The following is a 20,724-nucleotide window of genomic DNA, read 5'->3' on the forward strand; positions in this document are numbered from 1 at the left end:
ATAGATGTTCCTTTGTAGAAGCCAGTCTAAATCGGTTTCAAATATATCTTCATACTTTTCTGTATCCCCCAACCCTCTGTGCACACATTATATAACTTGTAAGGGTCCTTTCTAGCAATGTAGATACCCCAAACCGAGAGTTGTCTTAACCGCCTGGAAATGCGGCTCTTGATCTTCCAATTAAAATATTCCCAGGCGCTGGAGCATCGTGGCTTCTGTGTATGTGTGCCGAACCCCATACAAAAAAAACTTTTTCCCCCCCTTTTGGAAGCTGCAGTGCCGGAGAAAGTCCTGCAGGTGGCAGGGCAGCTTGTCGGCTCCTTCGCTGCTTAGTCAGAAGCGGCTGGTGCGTGTGATTCAGGCGGGATGACTGGCTGTTTGTGGGAATGCGAAACTAACTACCTCAGAGGCTGGGGAGAGGGAATGACGAGACAGTTCCCAACCCGCAAGTGGGGCGGCGGCGGCGCGCAGGGCGACCCGAGGGATGTGCGTTTCTCCTAAGGTCTCTCTTGAGGAATCCGCCCTTCTGGGGAGGAGCCGCTGCAAGGACAGTTTCGCATTCTCACATGCTCTTCTTACTCATTCGGTTCCGAGCTGCACACGGAATCTGGTCAACTTCCAGTGACTTGGGTGCCGGGAGGGGGAGAGATCTCCCTGCGTTTCCCTGAGGGAGAGTCTGTGTATGTATCTGTGGGCACGGGGTTTGGGAAGTCAGTTGGCATAGGTGTGGGTTGTGTGTGTGTCATGGGAACCAACTCCTAGGGGCAGAGGTCCCTTTGCCCCTGCCCCAATAAAATATTTGAGGCGGCCAGCCCCCCCCCCCAAAAGTTGATGGGCATTGCCAATGAAATGGTGTTCATGTGTTGCATCTTGTGATCATTTATGCCGGGCAGAGCTTACCTGGGGACACCCCCCCTCCCATATTTTATTCCAAGTTGGCACTCCGGGTGTGTGAGTGTGAGAGAGAGAGAGAGAGAGAAAGTCTGTTTGCATGGGAGACAGAAAGGAGCAGCAAGACTTCCATTTGTGTGAATAGGAAGGAGCCACAGTCTTTTGCCAGTAAACAAGAAAAGGTAGATCCCACCCTGTTCCAAGGATGTAAGTGAGGTAGGGCGAAACAAATGTTGGTGTTTTTAGATAATGATGTTTACTTGGCTTCAGTCTTCGTATTTGCTAAGGACTGCTCACATGCTGTAAACGGGTGTGTTGTGTTTTTGGGGGTGTGTGGGAGATGTGATTTTTGTGTCAACCCTGATCCCGGTTAGAAGGGAGAGGTTAACCTCTTTCTTTCTTTCTTTCTTTCCCACCCATCCTTCTTCTGCCCTAGGCGCCTGTGTCACTCGGAAGGAGACCCTCAAAACGATGGAAGCCGAACTGGGACCTCCCTGCGCAGTTCAGCCGGCCTGCTGCCAGGAGGTGCCGGGCTCTGCTCCTTCAGAGGCCTTTGCTATGCCGGCAAGGATCTCCGGAAAGATCCCGCCAGTCAGGCCTTGCTTCAAAAAGAAGGACGTGCAGAAGCTGCTGGACACAGGAGCACTGAGGGCTCTGCGGCCCATCATCACCACCTTGCTGGGGTCTGGCGCCCTGGATGCATTTCTCCGGCGCAGAGGACAGAAGAGCAGCCGTAGCAACTTGCATGAACCTGTCGCAAAGAAGGTCTTGGGGATCGCGGCTCCCTGTGCTCAGCCGGACAGCAGCATGGCGCTTCTGGTGGCAGGGCCTTCGGTCGTTCAAGGACAAATATCAGATGGGTCTCCTGACCAGGAGGCCCAGCCTGGGGAGCAGAGTTTCCCCTCCGTTACCTCTTCTGCAAACGAGCCATTCCAGGACCACTCCCTGCATGCTGCCTCCAGCGATGCTGCTGCCTTTCTTTCCTGCCCTGACAAGATACTTGAAGGTTATCCTGTGGTGCTCCAGGACAACAACAGCAACAGCTTCATGGGTCAGTGCCACTTGAATCCGGGGGACAAGTTTGGAGATGGGCTTTTCCAGGACAAAAGCGAGGAGGCGTCCCTCGACCTTGTGTTTGAACTCTTGAACCAGCTGCAATATCACACCCACCAGAAGGACGGGGTAGACATCTGCGTGGATTTTCTGCAGGGGGTCTGCCTCCTCGGCAGCGATTGTCCCAGGCACCACACGGTCTTGCCCTACCACTGGCAGGTCAGGAGGACAGCCACACAAGTGTGGCAGAGTGTGACCACTGACTCCCAGGAGCAAATGGAAAGGCTCTACTGCAATCCGGACAACGACAAAGTCAAAATGAGATACCGGTGAGTGATAAGATGCCCTTCTTGCCTTGACTGTCATTGTGTTAAATGTAAAGGAATCTTAGCCAATTCTGGGGAACCCTTTTCTCGAAAGTGCATTCTTGCATATAGCCTCTATTACCTTGAATTATTGACCTACTAAAATTCCTTTGTCTGACTTTTAATTAGTAGCTTTTTAGGTGGCACGCCCTTAATCTCTTCAAAAGTACCCATGTATACTCAGGTGAGCTGATAACTGAACAGCCCAATTTAAACAGGCTTTCATTTAAAACAGGGCTGGGGGGCCATCTACGTTTTGGGATCTCCACCTCTCAGCAGCCCCTACCCAGCATGACCAAAATTCAAGAATGCTTGGAGTTGTAGGTCAAACAGCATAGTTGGGGGTTTTTTCATTGTGTCCAGCACCCAGCATTCATGGACCTCAGTGGAAACTGCCCAGCTAGATTTGAGAGGGTGCTTCTAAGCCACAGCATGTGGATGCACATCTGATGAAGGGTTATTGGCCTATGTGCTTGAACTGTAAGAAGGCTAAGTAGACAGTAGGAAATAGAAGAACAAGTAAGTGGTGTGTTTTTTCTGTGTTACGATCTTGCTAAAACTTAGGGGCAGTAGAAGTGTGCTTTTGATGCATGTAAACAGCCATGGCGTTTGGACTTTAATCTTGGGTATTAACTAGTCCAGAGTAACTACAGACCCTTAGTATCCACACTTGCCACAAGAGAAGTGGACTAAACTTAACGCACTGGAAGAGTAGTCTACAGGGGAAGGGGAGAATCCACACATTACTCTTTAGGGAATCTTGTCCTATATGAAGAAAAGGAGAGGCTGCTGGGTCGGTCCAGTGGCCCATCCCAATCCCTGTATCACAATGGCCAAACAGATGTCTATGAGAAGCCCCAAAGCAGAAGCTAAACCCAACAGCACTCTCTTTGACTTTGATACCTGGAAACTTGGTGGAGATAGAACCTAGTCACCATCACTAGTAGCCACTGAGACTGTTATTCCTCATGAATTCAAAATTCACTTTTAAGACAGTCAGTGGCTCTTGTTGGGATCAAATTCCATAGTTCATATGCCGTATAAAAAGGGGAAAAAAGTATTTTGTCATCTGTGCATCTTCCAGCATTCAGCTTCATTGGGTTTTCCTGACTTCTAGTATTAGGAGAAAAACTCAACCAGGCTGATCAAAGAGAGCTGGCCCATGTACATGTTTTTAAAGGTGTAGTGAATCTGTTCCCTTGATTCCAAAGGATATATGGCTATTTTCAGACCCAGCCGAGTTGGTGATTGACACATACAGCTCCATGTAAATGGAGTACATCCTTGAGAAGAGCCAAGCGGGAGGAGGTCGCACCATATTTTCAAGGTGGTCCCATAACATCTGTAAAGCGAGCTCAACCACCTCGATCCACAGCCAAGCCACCAACCCAAAAGATGTGTGTTTGGAAAACACCACCACCCCTAGGAGCACTCACTCCACCATTTGGGGTCTGGCTGGCACGGTTGTGTTTTGGAAACAGAATAATAAACATTGCTTGGATTTCTTCCTTTTTTTGTGCCACTTGCTGCTGCACACAGGATGGAAGAAAATGTCAACGGAGCAGTTGTTCCTTTTATCTTGCACAGCTGAAAGAATTGTGGAATGTCCTCTTTTTAGCCAGCCTGCAAAGGCTGCCAGTGGAAGCCCTTGGAAGCTAAACTTTATGCCTTCTCTTTCTCCCTCTCTCCCTCCCCTGCTGCCTTCCTGTCAAGGTGGCATTTCCTCATCTCTTTGATTACTGCACATGCCTGGGCTCTTGCGAAGGAACACACAGTGTTCCGGATTCAGTCTGTGTACCTGCATCGTTCCAAAGGAACTGTGCCAATTAGGGTGTTCTGGCACTTTTGAAATATGAACCAATTCCTTGTCACGCAAAGTAGTTGCAACTAGAGCAAATGGGTGGGGGTTGGGAGGCGTAAGGCAGGTTCTACAAGCATTCAGCCCTAGCCCTGGGCTCCTTGCCATTCAAAGTAGCTCCACTGCCGTGACTCGAGTGGACGCCCTGGTATCCTTTGTGACATCACAAGGCCTCCTGGGGCATCCTGCTGGGATTGCCTCATTGGCATCTGTAAAGAAACCACTGTTGCCCCAAGCAACTGGCTGAGTTGCTTGTGCTGTCAGGCTGGTCCTTCAGGCGCTGCCTGCAAATTCCAGACTCTGGCATGTGCTGCTGAACTGAGGCAGCAAGGGAACTCCTGCAGGACTTGTGCTAACAAGGGAGGGAGGCAGCAGTGGGTTTTAAGTTGCAAGCAGTGCAGAGTTTAGAGTTGGGAGGTGGGGGGGGAGGCCTGTCTAATAGCAGGAACAGCTGGGTGGTTGAACAGTTGCCTGAGGATGTTGTGGAATTTCTCAATCTGGCATCAAGGAGAAGCTGGATGAACTTCTGTTGGGGATGGCTTGGGTCTGAGGAATCCATAATGTACATGTTGTAAATAATGATCCTGATAATCTCTCCATCTCCCTTCAGACTGTGCAGTACTAAACCTGAATAAGTAGTTCAAGTAGCATTTTTGTTTGTGTGCCAAAAGCATTCTTCTTAATGCTTCAGAGCTGTTTGTGTTTCATTGTGGTTATCCAGAGTTTGGAACTTTTGCTTTGAAATCTGGGAGCAGGAGGAGTAGATCTAAAAACCTTCATTCTGTTTTGTCGCAACCTAGATAAAACGCTGTTCTTTCTTGCAAGTCAGCACCTGGTGCTAATCTTCCCTAGTCCCTTATCTGAACACAAGGGCTCGTTCTGCAGCAAAGTGGAGTCACTTTGGATTTATTACTTTCCAAGTTGTGTAAATTATTACTTTTGCTGTTGCTTAAATTGTAGCCAGGACATTGCTTCAACAGTTGCAGTTTCCCTGTGTGGAAAGACCTTCCATGTAAAGATCATCATGAAAGCTACAGGCAGTGCCCAACATTAGTCATATTTGGAATGGACTCATTGAAATCAGTGGACTGAAGTTCATTGATTGCGGCTTCTCACCCATCCATCCATTCATTGATTGACACCCACAGAAATCTGCCTCCAAAGAAAACTTGTGCCTGTGATGTTTTATAATCACAAGTTGCAAGTCAGCATCAAGGCCATGTGTGAGGTACTGTAGAAACACCCACATGATTTTACACTTAACTGTGGCAAGGTTCTAATTAGTTTCTTTCTAGCCTAACATTTATCATCATTTGCAGGGAAGACAAAATGTCACAGAAGTTCCCTTGTAAGATTTCATCATACCAATAAATATTGCATTGCATCAACTAATTTTCTTCTCAATTTCCTATGTGTAAGATGGCAAAGCTGCCATCTTACACTAGGACTTCAGTGACTGTTTCTGCTCTTAGGCTTTCTTTCAGGAAAAATCCCATTTCCCACATACTCCTTGCGTTTGTAGTATTTGTTGTTGTAAGGGAATTTTTAAACATAATTCAGACTTGGTGTTCAAGACTGCCTTTAATAGGCATAGGCAAACTCGGCCCTCAAGATGTTTTGGGACTACAACTCCCATCATCCCTGATCACTGGTCCTGTTAGCGAGGGATGGTGGGAGTTGTAGTCCCAAAATGTCTGAAGGGCCAAGTTTGCCTATGCCTGGCCTTTAACCTCTTTTACAGAGTTGTATGGTTTCCTGAGGTGAGGCAAGAGAACTTCAGCTCCTGAGGTGATTCTTCGGTATCTTGATCAAGGGTTGGGAACTTTTGTTTATTTTTATATTAAACTTGTATACCCACATATCCCAGGCCAGTTCACAACATAAAACTACAACACAAACAACTTTTGGCCTTTGGCTCCACCAGACTTTCCTGTTTGGAGCAAGTCATAGTCACCCATCGTACACCTGATGTCATACAGGTAATGTGTGAGGAGCATGATTGAAGGGATGGGCAGCAAGATTTGGCTTTAAAAGGATGCTAACTAATGCAAGCCTGACCCAAGTGAGACCCGTTATGCACAAAGTCATTAAAGCAAAACCTGAAAGGAGACAACTATCGGCACTTGGGGGGGGGGAGAACCAAATACTGTAATAAAAAAACCACACCCTGGGTGATGAATCAGAATGGTTTTCTGTTTCTCCAGAGGGTAGTAGGATGTGAGCCAGTCAGTTCAAATGAAGAAAGGATGTAGGCTAAACATTAGGAGCAACAGTAGAGCAGACACTTCTTTGGTTTGAGGTTGTTTAAGCAAAGCCTGGATGGGGCCACCTGTTGCAGATGTTGTTTCAGAATGCTCTTATTAGCAGAGGCTTAGGCTGGGCTACTTCTGAGATCCTTTGTGAACTCTGGATGTTTGATCAGTCCAGGCAGCCTGGCTACTTCTGACTTAAAATGACTTAGGAATCTTGTAACTTTCAGAGGCCCCTGCAAGTCTTTGCCCTGTGGTCAATGCAACTTGGCTTTCCCCTCTCCTCCTCAGATGTTGTGTCTCCTGGCAACTGGGTGCAGATAGTGGCCTGTTGCACCTGGCCACCTTGAGTGCCTGAGTTTGTTTTGCCAGAGCCTCCTGGTTCACATGGTTACCACCCCTGTTGGGCTAAAGCTATTAATCTCTCTTGGTCAGCCTAGCTTTAGAAGCTGAGCGATAAAGCTTGCATGCAACAAGGAAATGTCTGTTTCAGCAGTTCCAGGAGAGGACAAGCTGCAGCCAGTCTCGGATAGTAACCAGCAGGGGGTTCTTTTTTTTTTATCCCTTCCTTTGTTTTGAATACAGCTTACATGGCACAGTGACCCATCATTATGCTCTGTGTCCATAATATTGTCATTGTTTTGCACTCCTAAGTAAGTTCGTAGGTCCTAAGCCATTGGCTCCCCTGGGGACTAAAGTACTTCTCTGTGGCTCACAAATGGCTTCTTTTTCAATAAGTATTGCCCCCTGCTTGTTCTAAAATGCGCATTTACTTATAGAGTGTTTGTGTCCTGCCCTTCAGCCAAAAAGGGCTCCCTTGAATGACTTGTGTACAGTCAGTTAAAAAAACGGCAGAGTCCCTGCCTGCAGGTTTACACTCTGGAAAACACGACACACAAGGTAAAAGGGACAGGGAGGGAAGAGGGGGGAAAGCAAACCCAAGTACTAGTTCTTAAATAGTAGTTTTTACAATGACCAACTGGCATAGAAACAGTTCAGGATAGATTGTGTGATACCTGCTCCCTCTCCCCCTTAATTTCAGTATTCCATCCATTTTTTTATTTTTTTTATTTTTGCTGTCTACCATGGAGTAAAGATGGAATACTGCCATATAAGCTCGCTGTGATGGAATGCAGGCATGTGTGCCCCTATTGTTGCTTAACACCTCATTCATTTCCATGGGGCCCTTACAAAAGAAGTTCCTGTTTTGATAAATAGGTAAGGGTAAGGGGACCCCTGACCATTAGGTCCAGTTGTGGCTGACTCTGGGGTTGCGGCGCTCATCTCGCTTTATTGGCCGAGGGAGCCGGCGTACAGCTTCCGGGTCATGTGGCTTGCATGACTAAGCCGCTTCTGGCGAACCAGATCAGCACACGGAAAAGCCATTTACCTTCCCGCCGGAGTGGTACCTATTTATCTACTTGCACTTTGAGGTGCTTTTGAACTGCTAGGTTGGCAGGAGCTGGGACCGAGCAACGGGAGCTCACCCCGTTGCAGGGATTCGAACCGCTGACCTTGTGATCGGGTAAAGAACCTTCGGGCTGTAGTCCACTTACCTGGAAGTAAGACCCTGCAAACAAAGTGGGGCTTGCTTTTGTGTAAAACCCTTATAGTTTGCACTATAATGGGGTTCCAAAATACCCGCCATATTGAAGGGCCTGAGGAAAAATACCTAGGGTAGATACTGTTCTTCAAATGCAGAGTGCCATTGTTCTATTTCTTCTTCCTTTCTTTTCTTATAAATTTAGTTTTCAGAAATTCAGAGTTAATTTTGGCTGTAGTGCTGTTTGGTCCCCATGCTCATCTCAAGACAGATAACAAACATGCAGCAGAATTGAGATTTCCTGAGTTGGTAGGACAGAAAGCACTCGCCTGCAGGTAGAAAGCTAGCACATAGTGAACCACACTGTCGTTGCTGCACTAATTCTCTGCTTAGCGGGACTTCTCATATTCTTATACAGAGGAACATTTTTTAAAAATGCACTTGGAGTGATAAAGTCCATTTTCTACAACCTTAAGATTTTTTCACCTGTAGGTCCACTTCCCTGTGAAACACTTATTGGTTTCGTTTTCCTGCATTGGAAGAAGTTCAAACAGGTTTTGTTTTATTCCACTCTGCCAATCAGCTTTTCCAAACTGTATTCATTGCTGTTCTAGCAACATAAGGTACATAGAACTACTGTCCAGGTGATGAGTTTGAGGTGTCCTCAAAACTTCCATGAAAAGAAGTGGGTAATAATATTGCCCAATATTATCAAGTTCATGCACTATGAATCTCTCCCCCCTCCCTTTCCAACACAGCTCACGTTCTAAGTGGGAGAAAGTGGTTCTTAAATCTGTAGCATCTTGTTTTAAGTCTGCACGTTTTTCCGCTCCAAACACACTTCCTGGAGATGGGAGTTTGGCTTTGCTTTTGAAAGTTACAACTGAGTGATCTGCACAGCTGTCGAAATGAAGGAGAACAACCCCTTGTGAATAAGAACAGATGAATTTTGTGATGTTTTCTCTATCCACTCAGCTGTTTACTTTTGCTGGGTGCGTGTATGGAGGGGGGTGGAAGCAAAATATCTAAACAAGAAAGAGGTGAATGGCTTCTGATTTCTGGTGTGCCGAGTTCCAGCGAATTCTTGGTATCCTCCCCACCACCCCCTTCAAAGCCTGTATTTACATATGAAGCAAGTCTATTGGCTTTTTATCTTGTGTGGATCTGGGGAAGCTGTAGAAGAGGAGTTTCAGGGGAATTGTCAGCAGACTCCTGTTTACTCCTGTTACTATGCAGATAAGATTGAGGGGGGAAGCAGCTGTCACCTGGCTCCAGGTCTAGGTCATCCTGTTCCTTCCGTGCCATTCTCACAGGAAAGGAAACTGCACATAGGTAAGCCCAATAGCAGCAGCCAATCAGGCTTATTAACCCTTGATTAATAGTACTCCGAAGCAGTCTCTGCAGTTTATGATAATTGCTTTCCCCCCCATAGCCCCAGTTGCTGCAGAACCATCATAGCCCCTTCCCACAAGCGCTTCTCAACCAGGGCAGGTGTCTCCTTGCTGCTGCTGTTGTTGAAGCTTAGCTGCGGAGAAAAGTGCTTGGAAAATAAGTGAGAGGTAGGGAGGAACATTTCTGTGCTCCTCAATCTTTTGGGAGTAAAATGGGAGTTTCTGCCTGCTCCCTTTCTATGCAGTCGGGGTGGTTTTCCATTGTGTGTGTTTAAAGCACCTAGAGACTGACATTGCAGTGAGTTCAGTGCAGAAGCAGGCAGTAGTTATGTTCAGATGCTTTAAAAAAACCCATACTTTCCATTATTGCAAGACACTGTGCTTGTGGTAAATGGTTTCCTAGTGTTGTTATTTATTAAATTTGTATACTGCCCTATACCCACAGGTCTCGGTACGGATGGACTTTAATTAAGGGTGAGAAAAATCAGGCAAGTATTTGCAAAGGTATTTGTGCTAAGAGTTCTCGTCAGCCTCTCTGCTACTTCTCTCCCGGCTCCAGTAGCCTTTGGATGGAAAGGTCAAATGCGTGGCACACCTGTGGACCAAGAATATACAGATTCTGTGCCAGTTGCATTGAGGTTTCTGGAAATTGAGAAGGTTAAGAGGGGTGACTGTGGAGAGCGGGCAACAGGAGGAGGAAACCGAAAGAGTGCTCTGTAAGGCAGAGGAGTGCAGCCTTTTGATCCCCCAAAGAGCCAAGCCAGAGGTTTACACTGGCCATGGGTGAAAAGGAATGGCGCTTCTGCCTTTGCCAGAATGGCCAGCTGTGCAAGTAGTCTGTCACCACTCCTCTTTCCCCATAGGCTCTGGCTGGGAGGGAAAAACTAGGGCTATGAGCCAGTTATTTTGTATGGGGCGAGGGAGCATCCACAAACACTTCTCCATCCTTGTGAGAACAGGATGCTTTCCTAGTAGGCACACATCTTGTACCATTAAAGCAGAAAGGCCTAAGTGCATGGAAGGAATGCGGTCCCTTAGCCCTGTTGCAGAATCCACACTCCAACCTCAAACTTGAACGTAGGAAAGATTTTATTGAGAATAAGAAACCAAAGGGGAAAGATGGAACTGTACTTTTAAGACAGGGATGGCCCTCCAGATGTTTTTATGGGTCCAACCAACAACTCCCATAAGCGCCAACCGGTGTTGGAGTTGCAGTTCAACCATGTATGGAGTGCAGCCCACTGGCTACCCCTGTTTTAGGAAGCTGAGTGAGTGTTGAAAGATCTAGCTAACCTATGGAAGAATCATTGTGAGAGTTCACTACCCACCCAGCCTAGGTAGGATCAGCTTGCTCAGGTTGTAGACTCAGCACTTAGCACTTGTCAACGGTCAAAGGTAAGGGACACAGCAATAAAGGCATCACTGTTCTGTATTTATGGTGTTTGCAGCCAGGTGGCTTTGACTGACAGGTTGGGTGCCTGGCACAGCTCAAGGGCTTGGCTGTGCATATGTGGGAAAGATAGACTAAGACACGGTTTGAGAAGTTAAGAGATAAGCGGCCAGCATGTTTATTAACACAGAAGTTTCCCAGCTTTGGCAATAGACATAATCTTAAAGGAGGCCTTCGGACAGTTTGTGCAAAAGTAGTGGGAGGTTGTGGAATGGGGAAAGGCTGGGTAATTTGTATGCCTTAAATGCGATCCCCAAGCAGGATAAATCCGTGTCACCTGGGAGAGTTGGGAGCCTAGGGAAGGCTTCTCTTGCCTTCTGTATGAGGTTCTATAGCAGATCCTGCATCACACAAAAAGTGCATCCTTACTGATATGGTGATGTCTGTGAAGCTCAGCCTAAATCTGGGCATGAGCTGGTAATGTGAGGGACCAGCTCCATCTTTATTCTGATACAAGTGTGTTCCTGCCATTATGAATTCCTTGGGCAGATAGTTTGTATATTTCTTTCAGCTTGACTAACCAGCCTGTTGGATAATCATTAGAATAAAACATTTTATTATTGGATTGGAGACTACTTGGAAAGTGACTTTATATCATAGAGAGGCTATAAAACCAAAGTTGTCAGTGTTTGACAGATTTGGATTTGAATGAATGAAATGTATTAACACCTTCCTGTTCCTTTTGTGTTTCTGATTTTGGGAATCCTTGATTTCTTTTTTAAAAAAGATACTCACTTTTTAGGCACTCTTTTCATTTTGAAGAACACAAGTTAGGTTTGGGAAGCCAGAAACTTTGGGAAACTGCCTTTTCAGTACCCTGTGATCAGGACTGTGCACTGTGGCTTAAATAAAATCTTATGCCAAGAAAAGATGGATTTTGCGTCCTATATAAATAATGTACATTTCCACAAATGGAAGGCCTTCTGCTTTTTCAAAGGCAGCAAGCAATTCTGTGATCTTTGAGTAGAAACAAGGTCTTGGCCATTTGAAATCTTCCTGAGCTCTCCCCTGGCTATGAAGCCATTGTCAGGTACTGGCCAGTCTCTCAGGTTTATCTGTGGAAATGTATACACCATGAAAATGTGCATTAAAAAAAGATAAATTTAGCGGGTAATTCTGTACCTGGTATCAGTCTGTTTTTCTGTGGCTTTGTGTAAACTATCAGAAAACATGCTACTCTGCCCAATGAAGCATTCTTTTCTGAAAATTGCTGCATAGCCATGAAAAACCAACGTCCTTTCGGTGAGGCCCAACTCTCTTGCTTTTTGGAATGATGAATATCGACAACAACCTATTATAGCAAAGAAGAGTTTTGACTTTGCTGTTATGCAAGGAGCTCCGTTTTGTGCACTCTGGTTGCAAAACCTAGTTTTCCACTGGCCCACTCCTGCTGGAGCGGGAACTCTTATAGAAATTTCCTTTGCTAGCGCATTATTTTGACAGATAACGTTGGCAACAAAGCATGCATGTCACTTCACGCAGAGAGGTGCCAGTGCCCTGCCTAGTGTTTACCAGTGCCCTGGAAGCTAAAACTGACTCTAGCCCGTTTTTCCTCCTCTCCCTATCCGAGATGATCACAGCCAGGAGTTGCACTGGCGGTGGGGACTTCTTTGACTTGTATTTTTGCCGCATATAAATAGTTACTGTTGGTAGGCGAAAAGGGGAACAAAGGGCTTTGTGAACCAGTTTCCAAGAGTGATTAAGCAAAACTTCACACTGTGTGTTGTGCATGGGGTGTTTTTCCTCCCTTCCCTCAGAACTGCGGTCTGTTTACCCCAGGTGTACACACTGCTTGACCAATGCTGATGAATCAATGCAGAGTCACCAGAGTAAGGGAACAGTTGTTGGACTGTAGCTGATGAGACATGATGCCCTTTTCGTCCCACGTCAGGAGCATTCTGACCGGGAGTCGGCAGCTAAACATTCTGTGCGCCCAAAAGATCCATGTGACGGTGGCCTGACTTTGACTTCACTGACTTGGCAAGGCCTTTAATGAGTTCAAACTTTAATGAAAGTTCAAACACGTTTTCTCCTTGTCTGTCTCTGCCGCCGCCCAGAATTTGCAGATTAGGAGTCATCTTGGTCACATTCATGCCACGTATTTTAAGCACTGTGATGCCACTTCAAGCAGCCATGACCCCCCCCCCCAAAAAAAAGAATTCTGGGAGCTGTAGGGACTCCCTGTTCACCTCACAGTGGTACAGTTCTTCTTTCCCAGGGAACTCTGGGAAAGATAGCTCTGCTAAGCGGAATAGGAGTCTCTGAACAACTCTCAGCACCCATTGCAAGCTGCAGCTCCCAGAATCCTTTGGGGAGAAGCCATTGCTGTTTAAAGTCGAACCATAGTGCTTTAAAAGTATGGCGTGAACATGGCCCTTCAATGCACTTTGCTTAATGGGAGTTTCTGTATATGGAAGGTCAGATAGATCCAGTCTTGTTGCAGTCGGGGTGTGGTGGTCAGAGCCCAGGTCACAAAATGCGGTTGAATAAATGAATGGCGCAAGCAGACATACATGGCTAAAAGAACTTGGATGCCCCTCCATAAATCAGTTTATATTTTTATGACTCCTATGGCATTGAGCTCTTACGATGCTGCCAAAAAAAATTCCTTTTCTCCCTCCTTTCCGAAATCATTCTTCCCTCTCAGAAGCTGCTGATTGTTTCTCCATTAATTTTGATGTTGACTGGCAAGCATTTTTCATTTTAAACTGTATAATAGATGGCGATGAGTGCAAACTCTACGTGCCATAATTCCCTGGGGAAAAAGGGATTGGTTGTTAGGGTACTCTAGGAATTGTAGCTCTGTGAGGCGAGGAGGTGGTCCCCCTAACAACTACCAGCACCATTAACAAACTCCAGCTCCCAGGATTCTTTGGGGAGAAGCCATGACCGTTCAAAATGGTATCGCAGTGCTTTGACTGTATAATGCAGATGGGGCCTTTGTTGACTATAGCCCCTTGAGTTTGGGCTACTTGCTAGCAGAAGGGAATTCCCTACCAGCTGGAGGAGTCACAGTGAAGGAATCTCTCACCTGCCAACTTCATTTGACAGCCCAGGTGAAACCAAGTGGGTGTTCTTGGTTGAGATCGTAGTGAGGCATGAGGAAGGAAGTAGTTTTCTTAAGTATGCTAGGTAGGGCTTCAGAAGCCGAAGCCACTTATTTCAAATGTGGCTACTCCCGGATGAGTTGTTTCTTGCTTCCCAGAACTTGCAGCCGTATTGAATATTTTCTGCTACGACACACTATGGCAGGGAGAACATTTCCTTCCCCAGCCAACCTCGTTTCCAAGTGGGCTGAACCCCTCTTCGCTCCTGCTTTGCTTTTAATTTCCAATTGGGAAGAAACAGGCTCTCCTGAGCACTAGTGTGCCTGCTGACTAACATGTACTGACACAACGCTTTTTCCTGACTTTAGTGTTTTTCGTTTTTCGTTTTTCGCTTGTTCCTCGGCTTCTGTTTTCTTTCCCCCACCCCCTCTTTCCCCATCCAAGCAAACATCCATAGTGTCAGCGGAAGCTCATTCCAAAACATTGGTGCAGCTTCGGCTATTTTAAAATGGCAAACATGCTGGTAATATTTGTACCACAAATCTTGGTGCCCCTTTGGTTCAAGTCAGGTACAGATAAGTCATGGGATGGGGGCCAAGAGGAGTGTCTTCTTAGCGCTGTGCCAGAGTTACTTACATGTGCCTAAAATTAGATGAGCATAAAACATGTGGCAACCTCTTGTGGTGGTTTTTTAAGTGAGTGGGTGAACTTCGGTACAAAATACAAGTAAGCAAAATTCTTTGCCTTTGCATAGAGGCCAACAGATAATGTGAGATTTTCTTGGATGTCATTTCCTTACCGCGGCTGCTCTGACAAACCCATGGCTTTGTGACTCTTTTCAGACCTGATATTCAGTAGGGCACAGCATTTTAACTTTTTCCGCCCCAAAGCCCACTGCAGACCTTTGCACTTGTGGCGTTCAAGAGTTCTGACTAAAGCTATGCAAGCAAATGCTTAAGAACCGCAGTAGGAAATGCAAAGTTCATCCTCAACTAGTCAAGTTCATCCTGTCTGCTAATCTCTTCTACTTAGAAAGGCGTATGGAAACAGCCTTCCTTCAGAAGTGCTTGTGTGTCCCACGTAGCACCACTGACAATTCCATTTTGTTAGGACAGGCACCCCCAAACTCTGCCCTCTAGCTGTTTTGGGACTACAATTCCCATCATCCCTGACCCACTGGTCCTATTAGCTAGGGATGATGGGAGTTGTAGTCCCAAAACAGCTGGAGGGCCGAGTTTAGGGGTGCCTGTGTTAGGACATTTGAGGTGTATTCATGCAGCCCATGCCCCCAACATGCCTCTGTGTGCTTCCCTCTCCACCTTAACACTGAACTTGTCCATGCTACATATACATGAGTAGAACTCCCATGACCAGGAACCTGGGCAAACCAATCTCGGCTTGCTCAGGATTCACACAATGTACCTCTTTGAAAGGGCATCACATCATTGCAGTACACTGAGGATGGGGGGTGGGGATCCTTGCAGTCACAAAAGGAACTTCCCAGGCAGAATGGCCACCCCCATGGCAAGTCTTCTCCAGCTGATCTCAATTGTGCTGAAAGGTGAGCGCACAATTTTAAATAAAGCTGACATCTACTCTTGTGCAGTTACGCTTCCTTGTTCATCCTCCTCTGTCTAAAACAAGTTCTTCCCGGCAAAAGGAAAAGGAAAAGTCTTAATCTTACATGTTTCTGCTCTCTTCTAAAATCCCTTGACTATCTAGAAAGTACTTAATAAATTTTGCTACGGGCACACAGACAAAACAACAGTCCAGGCTCCCAAAGGTTGGAATTGTAGGTGAGTTTCCAAAGAGGCTGTTGCGTTGGCTGTAATATTAAGAGATGATAAACCTGGACTCAACCCCCCTGGGGATCCGAAGCATAAATTGCAAGGGTACAATATAAACCACAGTTGTTCCCTTGGAATGTGCAAGCAAATCAATATTTATCAAGTCTCACTAATGCACTTGTCAGATTAAATTCTCAAATATCCCGTTGAACATGCAGTGGGCTTATAAAATATGTAGACTTGGGCTATTTCTCCATCTCAACCGGCTGCCAACAAATGAGACAATAACATCCCAGTATGCTTTCTGTTTTAATATTCCGAACAGCTTTATTGAGGTTGCGAGCGCTTCATATCGAAGCAAGCATAGGAATAATTTTATTAAATCAGAAATATAATACTGTAAGAGAGGCCTGGTGGAATAGGCTCCTCCTGGTGATTTTCAATAATAATACTAAACCATATGTGCTTGTTGCTTTTTAAACTCTCGGTAGCATTGTGTAAAAAAATTGGTTTGTTGTGTAGCTAGCATGAACCCTGTACCTATCAACATTTTGTAGGTACAGAATTAATGATACTTAAACAAAGCACCATGCAAGAGGTTTATCAGAGCTGAGCAGAAAAGCCGTTTTGCTGAATTATGTAGGGGCTCCCAGATCTGTCCAGTGTTGACTGCTTCTACCCACAAAGCTTTGCAACTGGTGCTTGTAAAAGAAGACATGGCACTTTCAATTCCCCTAGCGTGGGAACGGGATGCTCCCATAGGGCTAATATTCAGCAAGCCTAAACAGAGCAAAGGTTTTCTGTAAAGCTAAAAGAAGCCTTGGAAACAGCTTAAAATAGCCTGAAAATGGATAGTGGGACCCTCGCTTCTTAAAGGCCTTGATTGTTTGCAAATTCCCAAAGGTGATTCCAACATGTTTTGTATACTGGGGGGGGGGGTCTTTTTGAAACTGTATCTGCATCTGTGTAAACAGGCACATGCAAAACTGTACTTGCTTATGTATATTTTTTGCCAAAAGCTTTTCTACAACATGGACCTGGGTGCAGAATGTTAAAGGTAAAAGAGGTCCCTTGCTGTTGGTTCCCTGTTTGTAGCTTACTTCCCATCGCCAGTGTTCTATGTGCCTTGGAAAATTTTCGCTTGACTTTCCATAGTTCCAGCGCAAAAATCAGTGTGAAACTGTTTATAACCAGTCAGATGACATTCGTTCCGCAACCTGAATTTGGCCTCATTTGGCTTGTGTTTCTCGACACTTGAGACTAAATTAAAACTATGTCGGGAATGCTGTTTTCACCTAAGCTGTGCTGAACCGTGTTCCAAAACTTAACTACCAAGTAAGAACATAAAAAGCACCTGTTGGGTCAGGCCCAGCATCTTGTTTTTCTCACTGAGGAACCAGATGCCCTGAAAAACCCACAAGCACAGGACCTGAGCATCTTAGCACTCTTCCCCATTTACATTTGCAGACACCTGCAGCCCCTTTCTGCTCATCTGGGATTCTTAGCGACAGGTCTTCAGAGGCATCCTGCCTTAGACAGTGGCTGGGGTAGAAGAAAGCAATTGTGGCTGATAGCCATTGATTTTTTTTTTTTTTAAAGGATTACCAATTTTAATTCTGTTTCAAATTCCAAAAACACTTTGAAGGACTCACATTCCTCCTCAACTCTCTTTGCATATACCAAATAATTCATTTCAGTTTAATAAACAGGCAGTCTTGAATAAATAGATAATGTTGAATAATATGTTGCCCAGAGCCAGTCTGAAACAGTGACAAAGTTTAATCAGTATAACAAGTGGAGGTTGCAAATCTACAACTAAGTCTACCATGGTGGAAGAAACTGGGCAATTTACCCCTTCTGGCCTGAACCTATGGCCTTTGCCTGTCTTTAAATTCAGATGCTGTATTGCCATATCTAAGTCCGTCAGTGACGGTACAGAACGCAGTCTGGGTTTTCTCTGCATGTCGCAACAGAGTATCATACATGACCACCAAGCTGCTGCTAGAATGCTCACACCTGTTACTGCACAGGGCAGACCCCCAAAAAGGAGGCTGCCAGGTTTTCATCTAGGGCAAGCTGATAGCCATTGATAACTGTTTGTCTAATACTCTTTTAAAGCCATCCAAGTTGGTGGCCATCACTGCCTCTCGTAGGAGCAAATTCCATAGGTTGTTTTTATTTTTATTAAGGATTTTCCATAGTTAACTATGTGTTGTGTGAAGAGGTGCACTTCTTTTCCCATTCCTTGAATCTTCCAAAATTCAGCTTCATTGAATGTTCATTCATTCGTTCATTAAAATTTATATACCGCCCTATGCCTGGGGGTCTCAGTTCACAGAATAAAAGCAAGATATAAAAGCACAACATGCCTAATAGAAATAAGAACAGCAACTCGATACCCCCCCCCAAGAAAGAAACATGTTAAAAGGGCATAGGATGTAAATCAACCAAAGGCCTGATTAAAGAGGAACGTTTTTGCCTGGCACCTAAAGGTGTATAATGAAGGCACCCAGGTGAACGTCCCTGGGGAGAGTATTCCACAGACTTACTGTGATAGATGTGCCTGCTCTTGTTGCACCGTGAAGTCAAGAACTACGTACTTAATACCCATTCCAGCATCTGATTCTGGACTGCTCTCTGTCACTGCCTCCCCCTCAGCCGTAGGGCAGTTGTAAGTGCCCCCCACCATGGTGTTTCACCCAGTGTGCCCCCCCCCAGCTACACCTCTGACCCATTCAAAAATCCTACAAATAGCATCCCTGAAGTTGCAGGCTTATAGGGAATGCGGCTTGTAACTGGGGAAGAATCAATAGCTTTTGCTTATCTTATCTTTTCATCTTATCTTTTCACCTCCCTTCTTCCTGCACAGGTGACTGAAAGAGAAGTTTTAGCAGGTGACTTGGCAACAGGTGCGCGGCACCTAATCGAGCTTGCACTTCCCAATTTGCAAAGCAGTTTCCTTGATAGCGGAGCTAAGTTGCCGCAAAGAAGTAAAGTCCACCAGTAATTACAGATTACACATTAACATGTCGTAATCTGGAGCTCGATGATCTCTGCCTGCCTGTGTGTGGAGTGCTCTCTTATTAAATGTCATGGCACAAATGGTTCTGTTTAACTTTAGGAAAAGCAGCTTCTTTGCTGGTTTTATGCATCTGATGACGTAGGCTGTTGAATAGAAAGGTTTGTGCCACAGCTAGCATGTTGCTTACTCAGATGTGCCAGATTACTTATTCCTCCTCACATATTGTAAGCATTCCCTCCCCTCAATACAGCAGCCTATTTCTCTTCTTCCAAAACACAAACAATATTGGCTTTCTTCTCTGTCAGCAATTTAACACTTTTTCTTAATAGAGCTCCCCGCTGGGTTATTGCAGAAGTGCAGCAAGGAATGTGGCGCTCTGCCCTGTTTATCCTTTACAAACCACCTGCTTTTTTTGGAGAAAATATGTAGCAGTTGGGGGGATATGGCAATCTCATTTACTGCTGTTTCTGTTCTTTTGAGGGGTGGGTATTGTTTTTATTGTTAAACTTGGTGGTGCTTTTCTTCAGTTGTGTGTGCAAGTCACCTCAAGATGTCTTGCATTGGATGGCAAGCGCATGGTCATAAATTTGGGGGAGAGCGTTGGCCGCTGCCCTGAATTAGAGAACAGCTCCAGTGCAAGGAATCTAGCATGATTCCTTTGCCCCCCATTTTTGTTGCGCCAGAGATCACGTGCCCTGTTTAACTTTGGCCGCAGGGAAGAAGTACAGTGGTACCTCAGGTTATATATGCTTCAGGTTACAGACTCCGCTAACCCAGAAATAGTACCTCGGGTTAAGAACTTTGCTTCAGGATAAGAACAGAAATCGTGCTCCGGCAGCAGCAGCAGGCCCCATTAGCTAAAGTGGTGCTTCAGGTTAAGAACAGTTTCAGGTTAAGAACAGACTTCCGGAACGAATTAAGTACTTAACCCGAGGTACCGCTGTACTAAATGGTGGCATCATAAATGAATTGGAGCATTTGACTCACAAGGGGGTTTTGGGGGTGTAGTAAAGTTAGAAGCTGTTCCTTGGTCAAACAATGAGAGTGAGGCCTTGTGGGTAACCAACAAGCCACAAGGACCATGGGAAATAAGTCTTGTCCCTTTAACCTCAGACTAACAGGCTTCCAGGGTGTGAGAGGTTTACTATGGGAAAGGAGACCCCTGATTTAATGAAAGCTTTGACACCTGGGTTCGAAGTTATGTACATCCCCTCAGTGATGTTATCTGCCTTGATTGCCTGGGAATGTGCATCTGCATAAGCTCCAGGGGAAGGGAGGAAATTCCTTTGATTTAGACTCTGGGTTCTTAATGGGTACAGCTGCCAGAAGTTAGATTGATTAGCCCACAAGTCAGTCATTGGAGCATTTAAAAATAATCAGGAGTTATGATTGGTTTCGGGGGTTCCGACGAGGCTGAGAAGGCGTGCTCTGCAATCCGCAAATCGCCTGGCTGCTGATATTCCAACTAAGTAGCCGTCCTTTGTGATGGAGAATTGCGAAAGCCTCTGAATGCGGAACATTGAAAGGACTTTAACTATTCTATCTGTGTCTTAGTCGTGAGTATGTAAGTCAGTTAGATTTCACAATGTTCTTATTTTCTTGCTTGTAACTTTCTAAAAGAGTGCCTGCTATTTTAGCATGTTTTCTTATGTTTTTTTTTAAAATAAATTTTAAAGAAGAAACTGTTTGGTTTGTGTGCCTTTCCGGGGGGGAAAAGCTAATTCCTAGCCTTACGCCTGGTTGCGCTCTACCATAGAATTTCTGTCTGCAAGTCTGTGGATGCAACTTGTGGAGTGGGGGATAACCAGCAATAACGGGGCCCAGCCTTCTCCCTAGGTTGTGGCTCTGTGTTCCCCGGAGCGAAGGGAGTGGTGGCAGTCCAACAGGTTCTAATTTGTTCTGTTTCTGTAAAACGTAGACGCGCCTGCCAGCCCTGCTCAAGAAACCTGGTCTGGCCGGAGAGCAGAGACAGGTGAGGGAGGGGCGAGGCTGGGAGCAAGTTTACCACAGGGGGGATGGGAGCGTGCACCTGGTTCCTGTCTGATTAGCATTTTGCATCCAACTGATA

General features: G+C 45.6%; 1 protein-coding gene across 1 annotated transcript in view; it reads left to right on the plus strand.

Annotated features, from left to right (window-relative positions):
• TIPARP (TCDD inducible poly(ADP-ribose) polymerase) overlaps positions 1 to 20,724 on the plus strand; it is a 30,057-nt gene that overhangs the window by 2,051 nt on the left and 7,282 nt on the right. Inside the window, exon 2 of the mRNA XM_081862389.1 lies at positions 1,328 to 2,273. Coding sequence (XP_081718515.1) covers positions 1,328 to 2,273 — 946 coding nt within the window. The remainder of the gene's footprint in view (positions 1 to 1,327; positions 2,274 to 20,724) is intronic.

The sequence above is a fragment of the Podarcis erhardii genome (assembly GCF_964252035.2).
Source record: "Podarcis erhardii genome assembly, chromosome: 5".
Classification (NCBI taxonomy): Eukaryota; Metazoa; Chordata; class Lepidosauria; order Squamata; family Lacertidae; genus Podarcis; species Podarcis erhardii.